The sequence below is a fragment of the Sarcophilus harrisii genome, chromosome 1 (genome assembly GCF_902635505.1).
Source record: "Sarcophilus harrisii chromosome 1, mSarHar1.11, whole genome shotgun sequence".
NCBI lineage: Eukaryota > Metazoa > Chordata > Mammalia > Dasyuromorphia > Dasyuridae > Sarcophilus > Sarcophilus harrisii.
Genome location: NC_045426.1, coordinates 502423605 through 502444334, shown reverse-complemented (window position 1 = coordinate 502444334; position 20730 = coordinate 502423605). Strand labels below are relative to the sequence as shown.

Genomic DNA, 20730 nt, shown 5'->3' with positions numbered 1-20730 from the left:
GATATATGCATAGGTAATTTTTCAACATTGACAGTTGCAAATCCTTTTGTTCCACCTTTTTTCCTTTCTTCCCCCCACCCCTTCTCCCAAATGTCATGATTTATATAAATCTAACAGTACATTCATTTTGTCTTATTATACTGTCTGACTTAAGATATGCATCTTGGCAAAACTATCAATAAAGAGTAGTTTTAAAATAGAAGAATCATCATTGTTGAAAATGTCTCATTCTGCTCTCCATCATCCAAAAGTATGTAACTCAATAACAATAAATGCAGGATGCCTCAAAAGTCTTAATGCATTTAAATTATTAAAGGTTTAAAAAAAGAATTACTGGGATACTATTAGAGATCTACTTGGGATCCTCTACAACAGTGGTACTACTCAATGGGAAGATGTTCTAGTCACCATATGCAATCAACATTTTCCAAAAGAATCACATGATAACTATATGTTCTAAAGAGACTAAAGCATTAATAATAAAAGGTGGAGATCACAGAATCACAAATATATAAACGGGACATTAGAGTCCTTTTAATTCTAGTCCCGACATTTTGCATGTGGGTAAGTCCAGAGAATTAAAGAAATGTGCCCAAGTGGCAGATGGCAGATCACCTGCCACAACAGTACCTGTTCCCATAGGGAGACTTTAAAAAGCAGGGTGTTGAAACGTATTGGACTTAGGAGTCAGACTATCTGAATGAGTCCCAACTTTGCCACTTATTAGCATGACTTTAGGCAAATCACTACACTGAACCTATCCCAGACTCAATTTCCACCCCTACAAAAAATATAGCTAACACTATTTGCCTTTTGAATACAACACAGATTTGTTGTGGGGATCAAATGCAATAATATAATTTAGATTTTTTTAAAACAAAGTGTTCTATGAATGTATATTATGATTATTATAAAAAGTGACTATAAGGCAAATGAGAGAACCTTGAACTCCACCCCTCGTCTTGTCCTTTGGTCCTCTGGCTCGGATAAGTAAGCTTTCACCTTATCTTGCCCTGGCAGGCTCAGGTCTTCAGCATCCTCCTCAGCATGCCCCCGAGTGAACTTTCCCAACAAGCACTAAGCCCTTGATAAATGTTCTCTCTAGCTAGCAGATAACCTTGCAAAATAAAATAGTAATGAAATAAGTAGCAAAGTCAAGTGAACGTCATACACTGAACTCCACAGAAAAGCATAAGATATGCCCTCAGTTTCACAGAATCATTGAACATTTAAGCCAAAACAACAACAAAAAAGACTTTTAAACACACTTCTTTTTTTTTCTTTTTAACAGACAATGAAAATGAAGCCTAGAAGTGACTTGCCTGATATCACTATGTTTGGGCTGGAAATAAAATGCAGTTCTACTGATTTCTAATCCAATGCCATTTTTCTGTGCTTAACAAGTTTAAGTTGACAGGTTGATTTTATACAAGTTTCTGTGTAAATAACAGCATACCTCCTAATACCTTTCGTTTGACTTCCAAAATACAGAACCATAGCCTGACAAAAAAAAATTTTACATCTCAGACTCACAATATAAAAAAACACATATAAAAATCTTAATAATCCATTCCGTAAAGAATTTGAATTTGTCTGAGTACGGTCTACATCTGATTCTCCCACATCAACTTTGAGAATTTATAAAATGAATAATCAATTCACATACTTCCTGCAGACTTATGGGCCACCCAGGTCTCCTTCCCATGATATAATTACATAAATTCAATCAAGCACTGCCTTTTTGTATTGTTTTGTTCTACCCCATGAGTGTAGACATATATGCTCTGAGTTATATGTTTTGGTAGAATCTCAAAGGAAATGCATTTTGTTCTACTGAGGGTAATTAACATCAAACCATAAAGGCCTACACACTCCTACCTGGAGCTAGGGATTTTAAAATAAATTACTACTGACCTTAGTAGCAGCCCCAGTGTTTACCCGGGAGACCACTAACATGCATGGGCAATAGATTTACATGAGGTTTTACACCTTTCAACTTAGTCAGATATTCAGATGCTAAATACAGGAAATTACAAAGACATCATAATATATAGAGAGAAGACTCTGAAACTACAGCATTTTGCATTTTGATATTTAGTTTTCTCACATTGGAATGAAGTCACACAGATGTTTATAACTAAGCATGTTTAAAACAAAACCCTATTATCTTTTTCCCAAAATCCTTCCAAAATTTTCCTGTTTCTATAAAAGGTACCAAGAAGCTTCCAATGAGTCACTCAAATTCATCCTCTCTTCTCTCTGTCTCATATTTATGCAGTTCTTCAATTTTGTTTCCACCTCCATAATATCTCTCTATTCTCAGTCATCAATTTCTTTCAGATATTTGCCACTTCTTGCCTCAACTATTCCAATAGTATGCTCTGTAGCTTGTCTCAGAGGCATTGGACATGTAAAAATGAAAAAAAAAAAAGCTACCCTGATTTAGGATCTCAAGAACCTCATAATCTAATGCAATAGGAGACACATGTATTCAAGCAACAAGGGAGAATGTGATAGACACAAAGGAAAGATTCCTATCAAGTTAATAGGGAAATTTGACAGAGAGAAAAATGATCACTTTCAATTTTAAAGAGTTTTTAAAGGAAATTTCATAGGGCCTTAAAAGAAGAAAAATTTCTATTTCAGTTTTCTCATCTGTAAAATAGAGGGTGTGGAATAGCTTCTGGGGTCTTCTAGTTCTGGATCAGTGCTCTTAAGAAGAGGAATAGTCCCATACCAAAATAAGGTCAAAATGTATACATAATTTAGGTAAAAAGGATGATACCATAAACAAATTAGGAGAGCAAGGGATAATTTATCTATCAGATCTTTAAAGAAGGGATGGAGGAAACCAAAGAAGAAATAAAGAGCATAAATGAAAGGCAAAATGGACAATTTTGATTACATTAATTAAAAAGTTTTTACACAAACAAAACCAACAGAAACAAGTTTAAAAGGGAACTACAAATTAGGGAAAATCTTTACAGCCAGTGTTTCTGAAAAAGGTCTCATTTCTAAAAGATATAAAGGATTGTTCAAATTTATAAGAATACATGCCATTCCCCAATTGATTAATGGTTAAAGATATGAACAGCCAATTTTCAGATGATGAAATTAAAGCTATCTATAGTCATATGAAAAAAATACTCTAAATCACTATTGATTAGAGAAATGAAAATTAAAACAATCTAAGGTTCCATATCACATCTTGAAGACTGGCTAAGATGACAGGAAAAGATAATGATAAATATTGGAGGGGATGTGGGAAAACTGGGGTACTTATGCATTGTTGGTGGTGTTATGAACTGATCCAACCATTCAAGAGAATCTGGAACTATTCCCAAAGGGCTATAAAACTGCATACCCTTTGACCTAACAGTGCCATTATTGGGTCTGTATCCCAAGGAAATCATAAAGGAGGGGAAAGGACCCACGTGTACAAAAATGTTTGTAGCAGCTTTTTGTGGTAACAAAAAAATTGGAAAATGAGTAAATGTTAATCGATTGGGGAATGGCTAAATAAGCTGTGGTATATGAAGATAATAGAATATTATTGTTCTCCAAAAATGATAAACAAGCTGATTTTAGAAGGACCTGGAAAGATTTACATAAACAGATGCTGAGAGAAACAAGCAGAACCAGGGATACATTGTACAGATAACAGCAAGAATGTGCAATGATCACTTATGAAAAACTTGATTCTTCTTAGTGGTTCAGTGATCCAAAGCAATCCCAATAGACTTTGGTCAGAAAAATGTCATCTGCATTCAGAAAAGGAACTATGGAGATTGAATACAAATCAACACATGCTATGTTCACTTCTTTTTTTTCTGTTTTCCCCCCTCCCATGATTTTTCCCTTTTGTTCCAATTTTTCTCTCCCAACAGGATTCAGAAAACAATGTATATTAAAATGAATATTTTTAAAAGAGAGATACAGGAGGAACCCATTCTAGGTATTAGGACTAGTTTGCAGAAGTGGGTAAGGTCAAGGAAATACAGGACAAGTTCAGGGAACAATCTGTGGTCTGGAACACAGAGTACATAAAGGGAAGTAATATGAAATGAAGTTTAAAAAAATGGACTGGAGCCAAATTGGAGAGGCCTAAAATTGCAGTCACTCAAAAGTAAAAAGGCCATGAGAATAGCTGAAATAGCTATAACAAAATCCTGTACTAAGCACACATTTTACTCCTTCGGCTCTCAGTTCTTCAGCAGCAATCTTAATGATTTAACATACATCTCTAAACAAGCTTGGTTATAGAGTTTCTTTGCCCACAAATTAAAAGCAGTAGACTAGAAAGTATAAGGGTTAGGAGGCTGTTAGAGGCAGGCACATTGGGATTAGATGAAACAGCAGCTGACAGTTTAATATCAAGGGAAAAAAAGAAAAGATCCTGAGTCATAAATACACAGCAATCTCTATTCACTAGGAAGTGAAGACTATATTATATTTTAAATTATTTCCATCAAAAAGTGGTCATTTTTTCCCCAAATTTTGGCACTTACAGTATTATAAGGAAAGTTTATTTGTGTGGAATACCTTATTCCGTGACTGGATAAATGAGGCATTGCTGAACATAACAGAATCACTATAAAGGTGTTTGTAATGTTACAAAATGGATTTTACTTCATATCAGAAATTTAAAAAAAAGAATCAGATGTATATCATCATTAAAGATACCTTACTATTATCATTATAATTACCATTATTATCGTTTTTTATTTTTATTATTACTATAGTAACTAAAGCCCCCCAGAATACAATCTGTGGCTTGTCGAATAGCATTATGATAAGATTGCTGAGTATCATAATAATTAACAACTACAATTACAAATGTGATTTCCCATTTTGAAAGTATTTCTAGTCATGAAAAACTGGGAATGAATATATATGCATATATATACATAAATATGTGTATATATATATAATATATAAGTACATTGTGTGTGTGTGTGTGTGTGTGTGTGTGTGTGTGTGTGTGTGTGTAAAATGCTTACAATAGGTTAAAGGTATAACCTGTCCTTCCTACCATATAAATTCTTTAAGGGCAAGTCATATGTTTTATTCATTTCTGCATCTCCTTTAAGGGATAGTTACTATGCAGGGCTAGTGCTTAAATGATGAATGAAATCCACAAGTTATTTTTGAGAGAATTTATATTATTTAGAAAAGAGAAAAAAATAATGGGACAAAAAGGAAGAAAAAGAAGCATCAACTATTTGATTTATATCTGTGTTTATTTCAAAGGCAGGATATTTAAAGCATTTATTTGTATTTTAATCAAATCTAATCATTTATTTTAGATAAGAAGATGTTCTAAACTCATTTCTCTGAAATGAGGCCTAATGTAATCAACATAAAAGGGGGTTTAAAAAGATTGGGATACAGTGTACTTTCTACATGTCATTACTGTTAACAGCAACACACCTGTGGGTAATAAAGGCCTCTCATTCCCCATCTACTTACTAGGCTGAGAAGTGAAGTCTCAAGACAAAGCATTTCCAACTTGAGCTAATAATAAACGGAACTAAATACATATGCTTTGCAGTGTACATAATAAATCTACTTCCTATATATTGAACAGGAAAATAAGATTAAAATGAATATTCACTCATCTGAAAACAAACTGACGCTTTATAAGCTTTTATACTTTGTGGTCCATAAATAGTAAATGCTTTGCCTCCACTTGGATCATTGCATTTTGAATTAAATTATTTTGTTAAACAGTAGTCTTCTCTTCCCAGGGAGACTGAAATACCGTATATCAATTTTGACAAGTCTTTCACTCCCTCTCCCTAGAGATTCTAAATATCCCAAATAATCTTTTTTTTCCTTCCCTTTTAAACCTTAGAGGTTATCAGTCTGTCTCCTTAATTAAGAAAAGGTCATTAATTAGCAATGGGTCATTATAAAGTGATGAGACCTTCCTCTGGTCTCTCATCAATTCATCTTCTCAGCTTAGTTCTAATTTTACTGTTTAAGGTTTTAAAAAAACAAAACAAAACAACTTTAACTGTTTTATCCTTGGGAAAGGAAAAAAAATGGCTTTTTTTTCTTTCAAAGGAAGATGAGGTTTCCTACTCAAGTCTTTTTCTTTTGTCTGTCAAGTACCCAGCTCTACAAAAACACCCCCATTTTATACAACACTTTAAACTTAAGAAAATGCTGTATATCCATTATCTCATTTCATTCTCATAAGTATCCTGTGAGGTAAATAGTGCAGGTATTATTATTCTCATTTAACAGAAGAGAAGACAGCTTTGGTTTCAAGTGATTTAAGGTCACAGAGCTAGCACACAGCAGAATCAAAATCCAAATCCATACCTTCCCTGCATGCTTTTACCTTGGGAAACTACTGCAACTTCATTTCCCTCCTCATTTCTCTCCAAATTTATCTGTATTTTTCACTGATTTCTTCCCTTAGAGGAAGAAGAAGAGTAACTCTTCCTTTGCAGAGCTAATCATTCTCTTCTATTGGCCACTCCCAACAAAAACTATTACTCTGTTTCTGTCTTTCTCTATCCCCCTCCTTCCCTCTTCTCCTTCCTCTCCCTTTCTTTGTCTCTCCAACTCTCTCCCCCCTTTCTTAGCCAAACCCCTCAAAATGGCTTACATTCACCACCTCCATTTCCTAATTTCTCACCACCATTCTATTCTTTCTCCTTCAAAGTCACCAATGATTAACAAATTCACTTGCTGCTTCTGAGTTCTTAGCTCTGTCTCTCTGTAACTTCTGACATCATTGATTACTCCATCTCTCTTGCAGCTGTCTCCTCCCTTGCTTTCCAAGTCACTAAACTTTTCAGGAGCTTATTCCTTCACCCTCCACATGATGCTTTTCCCTAAGATTCCTGCCCTCAACCTTCCTGTACTCTCATTTCCCATTCTAACCCTCACTGAATATACCACTTTTCCCTAATAAACCCAAATTTACCTCTTTCTAAGGTTCAGGGTTGAGCTTTCACTTGTCTGTATCTTATGTTTTAGCCTATAAAAGGAACTCCTCAATTAGGGTATGCTAACAAAGAATTAGGGATGGGAAAGAAACTCAGACTTGTGTAGACTAACACTGAACACTCCATGGTAAATACTGGTGCCCTGAATTCCTGTGTCATTTACTCTGACAGACTCGGATAGATACAATCAGGGTGCTCTTTCCACAGGGAATGCAGACAGACAGTCTACCAGGATGTCTGCTGATTCAAATATTTTAGGGAAATCCAATAGAGAAACTTGGGACTTCCTCAGACCGCAAGAGTACATTCACTCACATTGCATTTGCTCCTCTTTTTCTTAAACTACTCAAATCCACACTCTTGTTCTGCAAATGACAGAATTAGATTTTCTTACTAGAAGGTAGCCAGTCCCAGTTCTACACTCTGCATATTGTAGTTCCCACCTCGAAGAAGGTAGAACTGCCTAGAGGTGCCCTTGGGACGATAAAGTTTCTTTTACTGGCACATGCATGCCCTTAAAATATGCTAACACACTACTGTCATCCACATTTTCCCCATCTTGGTTTCCATATATCTTGACTCGGCATAAAAAATTAAATGGAGATTTGGGGAGGTTTTGTGGAAGTTAAAGACAGTACATGAAGACATTAGCAGAGGATACAGAAAACGTTTAGAAACTCAGAAGTGCATCAAATATACTTATAGTATTATATAATGCAGTCTATGAACAAATACTTAACCCCAAATTTACAATAAAGTACTGTAAACATCCCATAAAAGAAAAAGGAGAAAAACCCAAATCAGACTTCTCCTCTGGTATGAAGGAAGGTCCAAAATATTTTATGGGGATTTTCCAGATCTCAGGGGTGCCACAACTCTAGTGATAATTACTCCTAAGTCAGAAGTAGCTGGCAACTGTCTATTGGACATCTTCACCTGGATATTTCACTAATGCTTTAAAATCAGCATACTTCAAATCAAACATATTTCCTAAAACCCATTTCTTCTTTTGATTTATTTATTTCTATTTTATGGTTGCCATTTACTGTGTAATCCAGGCTTTAACCCAAAGTGTTATTCTTTCTCTATCCCTTACTCCTTGAATTCATTCTCAAAATTATATCAATTTTACTTTCTCCCACCAACATCATCTTAGTTCAAGCCCTGATTATAAGCAAATGAACTACTATAATATTATTCTAACCAGTATATATGTATCTAATAACTGGTCCCTTCCACTATGATGGCAATCTATAAGCAAACATTTATTAAGTGCCAATTAACAAGCATTTTTAAGTGTCTTTTATATGCCTTTATTAAGTACCTATCATGTGCTAGTCACTGTGTCCATCCTAAAGTACATACAGCTCTCATGGAATTCTCATGTTTAAAAATCTTTAGTAGTTTCCCTATGGAAAAAATGCTGGGTTTGGTCAGAAAATACAGGTTCAGATCACAGCTTTGGCACTTGTGTGACTTTGGACAAGAAACCTCACCCTTTTAGGCTTCAGTTTTCTCAGCAGTAAATTTAAGTCCTTCCCATTCTATGGTTCTATTTTTCAGTCTATTGTTGTTTATCCTTTGTTTCTAAAAAGAACTAATGCCATCACTGGGTGATGTCTTGACTCCTACATGAATTGGATTAAAATGAGCACAGTTGCACAACATTCAAGAGCTTCTACACCCTATTGTTGTCACGTCCAGAGTCCTTAGCCTGGCATTCAAGGCTCACCATCTATAATCTAGCCCAAACTTATCTTTCCAAACCAACTACTGCTCTTTGTTCATATCATGCTATAATTAAAGTTCTTCCCATCGTCCAAACATGTCTTGTGTTTTGCTATCATTATACCCTTGCTTCCCTGCAGCTATGTTTGCCCTAATCTCATTCATTTTAAAATACTTTTTTTCCATAAAGCTTTACCTAATGTCCCAGACACTTATGTAGGCATCCTTTGAATTTCCTTAGTTTATTCATTGCATCTTATTGCACTTTCACATTCTGCCTTATGTTTCACTTATTTATGTACATATTTTAAAAATTATTATGGCTCTCACTCTGGAGACTCTTGATACAATCAGTGTGATTTCATCTGCTAATGGGGCATCTGGAAAAATTTCACCTGTATAGAGAATCCCTTTCCCACTGGCCTCTTTGCTGAACACCCTCTATGACTACAATATATATCCTGGAACCAGCTGGTACTAATTCAAGAATCCAAGTGTTAAATTTCACTGTCAACATTTATAATTCAAAAAAATCAACAAACTATTACAAGTGGTTGTTTTGTTCACTTTCTAGACCTAAGAAAGTAATAGAAAAAATGTTAATGATACATATTAAATCAAGGCTGTATTATGCATGCATTTTTTAAATTGAAAGTCTATTGTTAAATATTTACTATGCACACTCCTGCCATCTGTAGCCAGTTTATATCTCCCTGTCATGTGCCACTTTGCATGATATTATTGAGAGGGTCAATGCAAATTATTTTTGCTGGAATGAAAACTCTTTGAGAACAGAAATTGCTTCATTCCTTGTGTTTACATGCCCAGTGCCTAGCATAGTACTAGAAATATAGTATCTAATTAATGCTTGTTGATTTGTTGTTATATGTGTCAAGGAATATTGACGGAATTTAATATAAACAGGTACAGAAAAATCAGAGCCAGATCAGCCTGTTATTAGTTGCCTTAGGAAGGAAGGCACAGATCATCAGACCTTGTGATATGCATAAGGATGGGGAACATTAAAAGGGATGGTTGATGCAGCAACTTTCATTATTAGAGGAAGTAGAGCCCTGGGAATAATTGCCCCGGCTACTGTGACAGGATTAGAACCAAGAAGTAAAATGGGTTTTTGACCACAAGCCCATGAGTTGCGTGGAGTCAGAAGAGAAAACATCCAAAGACCAAAAGTAACCCAAGTCTAATCATCCTTTACTACCGATGAGCAGACGGCTTTTGAAGGAGAATTACATAGTGGATGGCTGAAAGATGGAACTATCTTCTATATCCAGGAGAAACTTATTCACCACATAAGTGGAATGATGGAATTGGATGAACAAACTGATGGGTAAAACTGTGGCCCTTTCTTCTAGGAGAGAGGGCTTACTAACTAACCACAGATCACCTTGTAGTTGTTGGACAGGCTATTAAGGGGATACTGAAGATAGATGAAGATTAGCTGGATTAAAGATATGATATATCTACTCTATCTTCACAGAGAAGACCCAGAAAAAAGTAGTAAATAATTTTACTAGAAAACAAAGGCAGCTCTGGATCACTGAAGTTATGAGTTGCCCCTTTCTCTGTCCTGTTCACACATACACTATACATATGGCCCTCTATTAGAATATCCTGGCTACATATAATTCCCAAACATTTATGTCACTTGCCCTGTGTGTGTCCCCTTCCCAATCTGGCAAAACCAGCTTCCTTGAGGATCCTCATATATAATACTACATCTCTGACCCACGAAACTTCTTCACTAACTTTAATTTGTCTGGAATTCACTCCTATCTACTTTCCATCTCTTCTATCATCATCTTCCATCTTCATTTCTTTCAAAATTCTGTTCAATTGAAACTTTCTATACAAAACCTTTCCTGATCCTCTTTCATCCTGAAACATTTTACCCTGTACCCACTGCATGTATAAATATATATAATATATATATATATATAGGATATTTATACATAATGTCTCTCCAATTGAATGTATGCTCTTTGAAGACAGGAACTAGTTCATATTTGGTCCCCTTATCCCAGCATGTAGCATAGCATATAACAGGCAATTAATAAATACTTGCTGATTAATTGCTTTCTACTGAAAACCTCTGTATCTCTAAGAGTGGGATCAAGTTCAAAGAAAATGTTTTGTTCTTATTTACAAAACTATGATATGTTATTAAATGTTTTTACTTAACTAGAATGTTTTCTAAATCATTAAGAGTAAACTCATTGATGGGGACTTAAGGGGAATTTGTGCAAGGAAATGGTCAAGAATATCAGACTACAAGAAAGCTTGGAGATATTATAGTCTTCACTGTTAGAATGGTCACAGTTATGAGATCACAGAATCATCTAAGTATTAAATCGCCCATAATAGAACCCTATAATCTATAGAATGTCAACGGAGGGGCTAGGTGGGCACAGTGGATAGAGTGTCAGGCCTGGAGTCAGGAAGACTCATATCCTCAGTTCAAAATCTGGGCCTCAGACACTAGCTGTATAACTCTAGGAAAGTCACTTTACCCCGTTCACCTCAGTTTCCTTGTCTGTAAAATTAGCTGGAGAAGGAAATGGTGAACCACTCCAGTCCCTTTGCCAAGGAAATCCCAAGTGGGGGTTACAAAGAATCAGACAAGAACAAAACAACTAAAAAACAACAATAGTGTCTTATTTCTGTTTGCCACTCCCAACACACACACACACACACACACACACACACACACACACACTGTAGATCCTTAAATAATGGTTAAATAAATCTAAATTTAAATCAATCCAAGTAAAAACTAATGTGTTTTAAAATAGCCAGGCATTACTTGAATTTTGTTCAGGCACACTACAGGCTAGACTAATGAGGTTAACATGTAACCTCACTTAGTTGGCAAACCTATATAATCCTTCCCAGTTACAACTGCTATATATAAACCAGCAGCAACATATCAAATGTCAAAAAAAAAAAATCCTAGTAGTCCATTACCACAGAAACTCTAGTACTCTGTTCTAAAGTTGTCATTGGGCCAAATCTAAATTCCATCAAAATCTATTCCATGAAAAAAATTATTATTGTACAATAAAGAGTTAAAATTTATGTGCCCTCAAAGAAACTCATGCAAGCACATCAAGATATTATATGGTTAAGAAAATACTAAATACTTTAGATTCCTTGGACTGCAAGTGAACCTAGCCCAGTAAGCTCCGTGTGTGTATATATAATACCATGTATTTCTTGGCTTAGAGCAGTGGATTTGGAGATGCAGCTACACCTAGTGATCAGCAACAGATCACAGCAGGAGGAAAAGGAATTCAACTGCTAGCTGTGTTTAAAGGAAAGCATGTCTAAATAATAATAATTAGGAATTAAACTTTCAAAAAATCTGTTCAGTGAAATGATATTCACCTCCATTTAATTAAAAGTTAGAAAAAAAGGCAGTCTGATCAACTATAGGGGAAAAATATGTTTTGCTACATTTATATATTATATGCAATAATATATAATAGATATAAAAATATCATTGAACGTAAATGCTAACTTAAAAATGCAAATAACTAAAACTCATCATTCTACAATACAATTCAATTATAAGATCCCATTTGCTGTATCTATAATTTTCCATTTCTCTACTAAAAAAGATCCGCAGTTTGAAAGCTTCTAGAATTATGGGTATACAGACCTTTAAAAAACATTCTAAGTGTTTTGAAAAGCATATTTATCATAAGTTTACTAGGAAGTATCAACAACTATGTATGCTACAGTAAATATCCATCATCCTGGTCACAATGTACAATTATTACTATCAATGTTATGGCTGAAATTATATTAGGACATATTAATAACAGGAGAGAAAATGATTTCCTTAAGCACTGACTAAAGCCTGTAATAATCCAATATTTTCTCAAGATATAGTTATTATCTTAAAATCTGCCACAACTGATGACTTTGCAAAGTCTGCAGTAGTCCAACAATCATAGAAGCATCACATACAGCATTGGTACTACTGCTATGAGAAATTTTTGTTCAAGAGTTGAGAGGAATGGATGAATTTTATCATTACTTCCTCTGCCAATATTTCTTTAATAGAGAGATGCTATGATGATGAGGGCACCTAAATGGCTCAGTGGATAGAATCCTAGGCCTGAAGTGAGAAAGACTCATCTTAAGTTTGAATCCAGCCTCAGACACTAATTGCTGTGTGACTCTGGGCAAGTCACTTAATCCCATGTGCTTCAGTTTTCTGTCCTGGAAAAAAAGAGCCGGAGAAGAAAAAGGCAAAGTATCTTTGCCAAGAAAACTGAAAATAAACAACAACAATGATGATGTATATTTTGAAATTTTAAATCCTGTTTGACTCATACCATTATTTATTTCATCAACACATAATAGGTATTTCATAAATAATAATTTACTGATGACTTCTGTCCTTACTGAAATGTAAAGATAAAAGATAATCAAAATATTAGTTAGGCCTAGAAGGTAATTGGAGTCACTAAATGACCATCGTGGAATCAAACTGCTTTGTCCTATATCAGTTATAGTCAAAACAAACCCCAGCTAGAATATTACTTTCTCTCTCTGTGAAACAGGAATAATACTGCTTAAACCACCTATATCTCAGGGTTGCTATGAAGAACAAATGACACAATATTTATAAAGTCCTTTTTAAGAGTTTTATGCTATTTCCTAACACATATTACATATATTGTTTTATTTAAATCACTCCTCTCCCATCATTTATCCATCTATCCTCCCCCCCCTTTTTTTGTTCTCTCCCTTAATTATGCCTTTGCCTTAGCTGTGGTATCCATAGACATAGCCATGATTCTAAGGAAGTAAATGACTAAAAGTTTCCTCTTCCACACCCTAACACCAATTCCCACTTTTTTTTCTTCTTACACTGTTCTTCTACTCAGGTTTTTCTGATGACTTGGCTGAAAAATCTGTGCAATATAAGAATTTAAGTGAAAAAGGGTGTGCTTTCTTATGGGCTCTTTTCCATGGCTTTTTTTCCTATTTCTGATATTTGAAGTCCCTGACAGTTTTGAAAAGGGCTAAGAATTTCTCACTAGTTTTTTGCATATGTTGAAATCTTAAGGATCGTTTTAAAGGAAGTCTTTTTGTGGGTTGTGGTATATAAATTTTGGAGTCAGAGGATTTGGATTCAAATACAGACTTTTGGTATCAAAATGAGACTTGTCAAGTGCCTTAATCTCTCTGGGCCTCAGTTTCTGTATCTGCAAAATATGAAGATCAGACTAAATCACTTTCAAACACCTTCCAACTCTAAATCACATAATCCCTCAAATTAAATTTTGCACATTATTTGTACCACCATGTTATGACACTACTAATAAAATGGAACATTTCCTTTTATTGCTTAAATTATTTAGCCCTTCAACATAAGTTTTTCTCTCTCCACATGATTTATATCCCAGTGTATCAATCAAGATAACTTTGTGTAAAAGAGAAACAAACAATAAAAGGGAAATAGCAATGTCACATAATAGGTCACTTTGGGGGTCTGAGGACCTAGTCCAAGGACAACCTAGGGATGACACTAGCTCTGTAACTATGGAAAAGTCACTTCATCTGTCCAAAACTTATTTTCCTAATTCTTAGGATCTGCATAAGCTCCCCTGCAGGGATGAAGACAATGCTTTGTCAATAACAAAGCACATGGTATCTTTTATTTTTATTAATAATTATTCATAAAGCATTTCTCCACTATCAATGACATTCCAAAATTATCTCATTTCTTAGTTTATTATAAATTTCTCTCATGGTACTGGGGGAAAAAATTTACATGACAGCATCTGCCTTTTTAAAAGTCGTCACCAAAATGCCAAAATTACAATAAACTAACTTCTGTTTTAGAACTAGACATGAAAGAAACCTCAGAGACCATATAATTCAGAACTTTTATGTTATAGTGAAGGCAAATGGAGTTCAAAAGACTTGTCCTAGATCATACTCCAAACCAAAATATTATTGTTTAATATAAAAAATGATAAAACTTACATTGTTCAAAAATTATTGTTTTTATAGATGTCATAGATATATGACATTATTATGTCATATATACATATATGTATATAATTGTGATGATCAACAATTATTGTTTTTATACTTTATGCTGAGAAAAGTTATACTTGTTTCCTAGCACATTATTTTTATGTTCACTATTTTAAACTTGCTACACCAAAACAATATAAATCTAGTATTAGCAATAGATAACACAATAGCAGCTATGTGATTTCAATTACCTAATAATACAAAACAAAAAGCAAAGCCTTTAAACTTCCAAATAACTTTGTGCAATTAAAAAGTTGTATTTTCATTAGCATTTTTCCCCTAAAACTGTTAGATGTTATACAATATATAGATATTCTCAAAATACTATTGCTAAAACAGTGTTCTGTTTCTTTTTATTTGACAAAGTTAAACAAAAGACTTATTATCTAATAGATCTAATAAGAGAAGTCCAGAATAGACCGCACTTATAGCTTTTCAAAAAGCACTGAGTGAAAGAGAAATTATGTTACCAACTATTTGGTTTCTCAAACTGAAAAACAGAATTTCACATAAAAGCAGAAGAGTTTCTATTTACTCCTTATTTCTTGGCTATGTATACTTTCAGTAATCTGTTTTCAAGAGCAGCAAAAGCTTGGGAAACCAAGCAAAATCCTGTTATTTGTGTAGGGCACAATGAAAAGGCTTCTAAAAGTAAAATATTTACATAAGACAACATCTTCAGGGATTAAAATTCTAATTATTTTAAAATATTTTTCTGGTATGTTTTAGCACCTCATTGTGAAACAATCTATTCTTCTATCATTTGAGTGATATCATTTCTGGACCAATATCCAGCTGATTGTAGAAGACATTATGGGATTTTGATGAAAAAGTTTCCCATTCTGAAATCTTAGCTCCATATGACAGCCTTCCAAAACCTTGTTTACGTGTTTAGGTATTGTTATCTCTTATTAAATATATAAAATATGAGATTTTGAGTGCACAAATTTTAAAAAATAATTCATTCAGATGGAAATAAAAATGTAAACCAAGCATAACTTGAAAAAGCATTATACCACCACTCTCACTGCTCATCTCTCTTAACCAGTGGATAATCTAAATAACTTTTACAAGCATTTGGAGATTATTATTATTCATAGGCAGCAAATGTTTATTGTATACCTACTGCGAGAAAGACACTATGTAACTGGTGTTGCAGAACATGCAAAGATATGTAAGATATAGTTCCTGACTTCAAGGAGCTTATATAACTACCTCAACAAGGTATGTCCATGTATGATAGAAAGAAGCCAGTTAATGTCATTTTAGATAAAATGTGGTCTATCAGGATTTCAAAATAGTTATTTTCATTGACTTTCCCAAAAAACAGCACATTGGGAAAAGAATTGGATTTAGAATCAGAAGGCCCGAGTTCAAATTCTGGGTCAGCTTGTTACCTATCTGACTTTGGGCAAGGCACTAAATGTTTTCAATTTGTAGAATGGCAGGGTTGGACTAGATGATCTCTAAACTCTCTCCTAGCTCAAATCTCAAATCTTACATCCTTCTCCAAAGCACTAGATGATATACCAATGAAGAAATCCAAAGAATATTACCACCCAAAGTGCTAAAAGTAGTCAAAATTAAATGTCATAAGAGAGCACTACAAGTGAAATCATTTCTAAAACATATTCACTTTAAATATAGTTGCATACATATAATCAACATATGTATATCACACTCTTAATTTCCCCATTTGTTCCAAAATTATATTTAAGCAGAATTCTGGCTTTCACAACAAAACTACATGTCAACAAGTATAGTACATAGCTATTAACCCCCAAAAGAAAAACTAAAAGTAACATTTCTTAAAAAACAAACAAACAAAAAAATTACCCCTCCAATGTAATACCTCTGATTATTTCAGTTTAAGGAGTTTACTTGAGGTACCAGTCAAGGAAAGAAAACTGACAGTAGTGGCCACTTAAAAAAACAAACAAACCTAAATGTTGTATAAATAGCAACACCTTTCATGTATCCAATTTTAAAATCCACTTAACTTACATTTGCTGTGGCTTAACTTTAAACAAATCACATTCGGGGAAATTATGGATCTTAATAAATGGGAAAGCCCTCTGCAGTTTACTAGTGGTGACCTAATTAGTGGTACTAATGGTGACCAGAACTTTGCATCAACTCCCAATCTCATGACAATGTATCATTCTGTTATATGCTTTCAGAATATCTACAATTATCAGAATCTTAAAGGAAAAACACTTAGAAAAAGGACATTTCACTGTTTAAGAAGATGGGGGAGGAGGAGGGAAAGCTGTTTTTGTTTTGAAGGAAAAGAAAGCACAGATCAGCAAAACTCCCTGAAACTCAGCTACAACTTCTCCTTGCCTGCCAACTATGGTCAAGGGAATTGACTATATACCAGCAATGTGCATTAGAGACCAACTCTTAGCAAACCCAAAACCTGATTGATAATCTCCAAAAGATCAATGATGCAAAGAAACTCAGGTGTCTGCAATTGCTAAAAATGTGCTTTTTGGGACTGAAGTTGCCCTCATAAAAAGTAGTACTCATTCCCACCAATTAAACTTATAAACCATTTTAAAAATCAAAGTCTCAAGTCAGTCATGGATTTCTCTAAGGTGGACAGGAAGGGGTAGGGAAGACAGCAAAGCTAGGAAAGGATAACCCAAGTGTTACTGTATGTGAATTTAGTTTGGGACACTTTAAATGATAAATGTAGGACTTAAGAAAACCCATGTGAAACCATGAAGTCTAAATGCTTCCACCAGTAGCTTCTAGATGATCTCTGGAGGTTAAGTCCATATACAAATACGGGACTGGAACCTGCTCCTGGGTGTGTGTTGGAGTGTGGGGGTTGACGGGAGGCGTGGGGATCATACACCTATCAGATCAGGAGGAATAGTAACATAAGCAATTTCTCCTCTCGGCTAGCAAGTTCCCTGGAGATCAGCATACCCTGACATAGGTCAGCTGTCATCTGGCTAGTGAAACACTATTTAACTGGGTGATGGGGCAGAAGAGAATGGTCAACAGTGGAAGCAGCCCATCAGATTGCTGCCTCTTCTAGAGTCTGGGGGATTAGGATAGGGCATGGATGAGTAGTCTGCCTGCTTCCCAAACTCCCGAAGATTTCCAATCCTCTCGAATACAGATGAAGTTTCCGTTTTCCTTTCCCAAGGCCGACACGCGGCAGCAGCCTTGCCCGATGCTGCTCGGGGCCCGGGAAAGGGGGGAAGGGGCGGAGGTAAAGACTGGGTTCCTCCACCCCCACCCCCAGCAGCAGCCAGCTGGCTGCCAAATCCCAGCTGAGCAAAGCGTGCCGCCAGCCCAGTAAGTCTGAGCGACTCCTGCCCCAGACAGTGTGCACTGTGATCAGAGGGGAACGCACATAAACTTAACCCCCGATGTCCTCCTTCTTGCAATTTCAAACTTTTCTTCAAAAAAAAAAAAAGTTTCCGTTGTTGTTTATGTTCCCGAGGCAGAGCGTGTGCTTGCCCCCTTAGTGTCTTTAAGGAAAAAAAGAGCTGGGGAGGGGCAAGGTACTCCTGGAAAGAAACTCCTTGTTTTGGAGAGGCTCAGCTTGGGCCGGAGGCTCTCTCAAGTTTGCTGGGTTTCCTCCGTTCCCGGCCTCCCCCACTCCTCCTTTCCTTCCCTTCCTCCACAAGCACAACCCAGCCCGTCTAACGGAAAAGGCATCATGCCCAGAGCTTCGCCTTGCTCTCTCTTCTCCCCGAGCTGAAACACTCATACTCCCCCATTCTCCCACTCTCCCGGAAACTGCAGACTACCCAAGGATTGTCCCCCCATACACACACACACACACACACACACACACACACACACGGAGCATCCTGTCCCCAAGCTCCGGGACTCATGAAAAAAACAACAACAATAAAGCCAAACAACAACCAAAAAGCCAGACCTTTTCTTACCTGAGAATGTCTCCCCTCCGGCAGTTAGCAAAAGTCCAACTAAAGTCGCCAGCCAAGTTCCAGCTCGCCCCATTTCGCTGACTCCGGGCCGGGCCCCCCAAAAGCTGCCCGGTGCGTGGGGAGACCGGGAGGACGTGAGACGGGGGCGTGGGGGTAGCTTGTTTTAGAAGAGAGAGAGAAAGGAGGGAAAGAAAAAAGTGCAAACAGTTGCAGAAGTCTGGAACTCCGCGACTCCCGGGGCAAGGGGTAGAGAGGGTCCTCCGACCTCCCCCCCTGCCCCTAGTCCCCCAGACCGCTTCTTTGCTCTTCTTTCGGGGGCACTTGGGTGGAGGCACTCGGGGTGTCAAAAAGCCTCCCGCGGCTGGCTCCGGCAGCTCTTGCTGCCTTGCCCTCGGTTCCTCGGCGCGGGGCTCTGGCAGCGGCCGAGCGGCGGCCGTGGCCGTGACCGTGCACTTGCCTCTCTGAGCACTCCCCCACAGCCTGCCGCCGCTGCTGCCCGGGCAGCGCGGAACTCCCCCTGCGCGCCGGGCCCCTCGCCTCCCGGGCGCGCCGAGCTGCCGGGGCTCCTCCGTCCGCGCTCGCCTATTTCTCCCCAACTGGCTCGCGGTGCCCCCGGCAGGCAGGCTAAAGAGAGCTCCCACGTCACGCCCAGGCTCGCCGGCGCCGCGGCTGCCCCACTAGAGGGCGTGTGCGGACCGGGCCGGGCCGAGCCGGGCAGGACCAGAGCCACCCTTCTTCGGCAGGAGCCTTCCCCGGACCCCCACTCGCGGGCTCCCTCCCTCCCCTCCGCGGCGCGCCGCTCTCTCCCAGGGCGCTTCCACCGGGCCAGCAGAAGCGTCTGCGAGCGCGGCTGTCGCCCGGGGACCCCAGCAGCCCAGGCAGCTGTGGCTGGGCCGCCTGCGAGCCTCGCGCGCGGGAGAAGCGCGGGGAAATGAATTTTCCGCCCCTCTTTTCCTTTTCCTGCCTCCCCCTCCGCTTTCTATTTTTGCAGCTGGCTTCGAGGAGAAGCTATTCAAGCCTCCCGGGTCACAGGAAGCTACACTTTCTGAAACCAAGCGGAGAGTAAAGGGGACTAGGGTTCGAAATCTCCCAGCGCGCAATCCCCCTTAAGCTGGTGTGCCCAAAAAAGCCCCTCTGCTCACTACTGACTACTCAGAGATGGAAGCTGTGCACAAAAAAAGTTAGAGGCTCCCTAGTCCCTGCAGCAGCAGGAGAGGCGCGAGCTATCGATGACTTTAGTTGCGGTCCTTTTGGGGTTCGGGGGCGCCTCCTCTTTCTCCCCGACTACAGAGGTATTCGGAGGAATGTAACGGGGAAGAGAATCTACCGAGAGGATAGCCTTCTACAAGAGTCAAATAAAGTATTCGCTTTTAAGCCAAATGCTTGGATACGGGAAAGAAAAAAGCCAGGCTCCTAACAATCGGCTCCCCGATCTTGCGTTTTAGACAGCTTGAAACACTCTTGCGTGCGGAAGTATCCGCAATTATTATCGTACTAGTGGAGTTATCAAACCAAGCAAAGGCCACCAGTATCCGGGGAGAAGTCTGCATTCTCTGAGCGATTTTGAGATTTCCAAGACTACAAGGAACCCCTCTTTTTTCCCTACCTTGGTCCGATAGCGCTATGGATCACGACCAAATCCGGCCGTGAGAATGTATAGCTGTTCTGAATGCTCCCCGTACCCACTCTGAACCCCAGTCAGTGACTGCCAGAGGTAGCACAGCACTGTTTGCCCAGCACAGCCTTGCACCAGAGCAATCAGATCCACAGCGGGAGGTCAACAGCCTTGGAATTCAGGAACTCTGAAACCTTCCATACAGATAGGAACTAGTTTACTTCCTTTTTTTTTTTTTTAATTCTCTCTCTGCTTTTGTCCTATATGTGTGTGTTATTGGAAAGCAGCATTCTAGAAGGTGAAGTTCACAGCAAATATGAGTGTTTAGGTAATAAACCCATATTATGCTTTTGTAGAACCTTGGATAAATGGAGCAGGGATCGGGAAGCAGATTGAAATGAATCCTTTGGCTCCTTCATAGTTTTCCCTGCATCGCTGAACTTTG

At 37.7% G+C, this 20730-nt stretch overlaps 1 protein-coding gene across 8 annotated transcripts in view; it reads right to left on the bottom strand.

Annotated features, from left to right (window-relative positions):
* Nucleotides 1–18878, bottom strand: part of PTPRM (protein tyrosine phosphatase receptor type M) — a 936902-nt gene extending 918024 nt beyond the window's left edge. For all 8 annotated transcript variants that reach the window (XM_031953603.1, XM_031953648.1, XM_031953697.1 and 5 more), the window contains exon 1: nt 18671–18878. In XM_031953603.1, the coding sequence (XP_031809463.1) occupies nt 18671–18743 (73 nt within the window). In that variant the 5' untranslated portion in view covers nt 18744–18878. The remainder of the gene's footprint in view (nt 1–18670) is intronic.
* Nucleotides 18879–20730: the final 1852 nt, after the last annotated feature.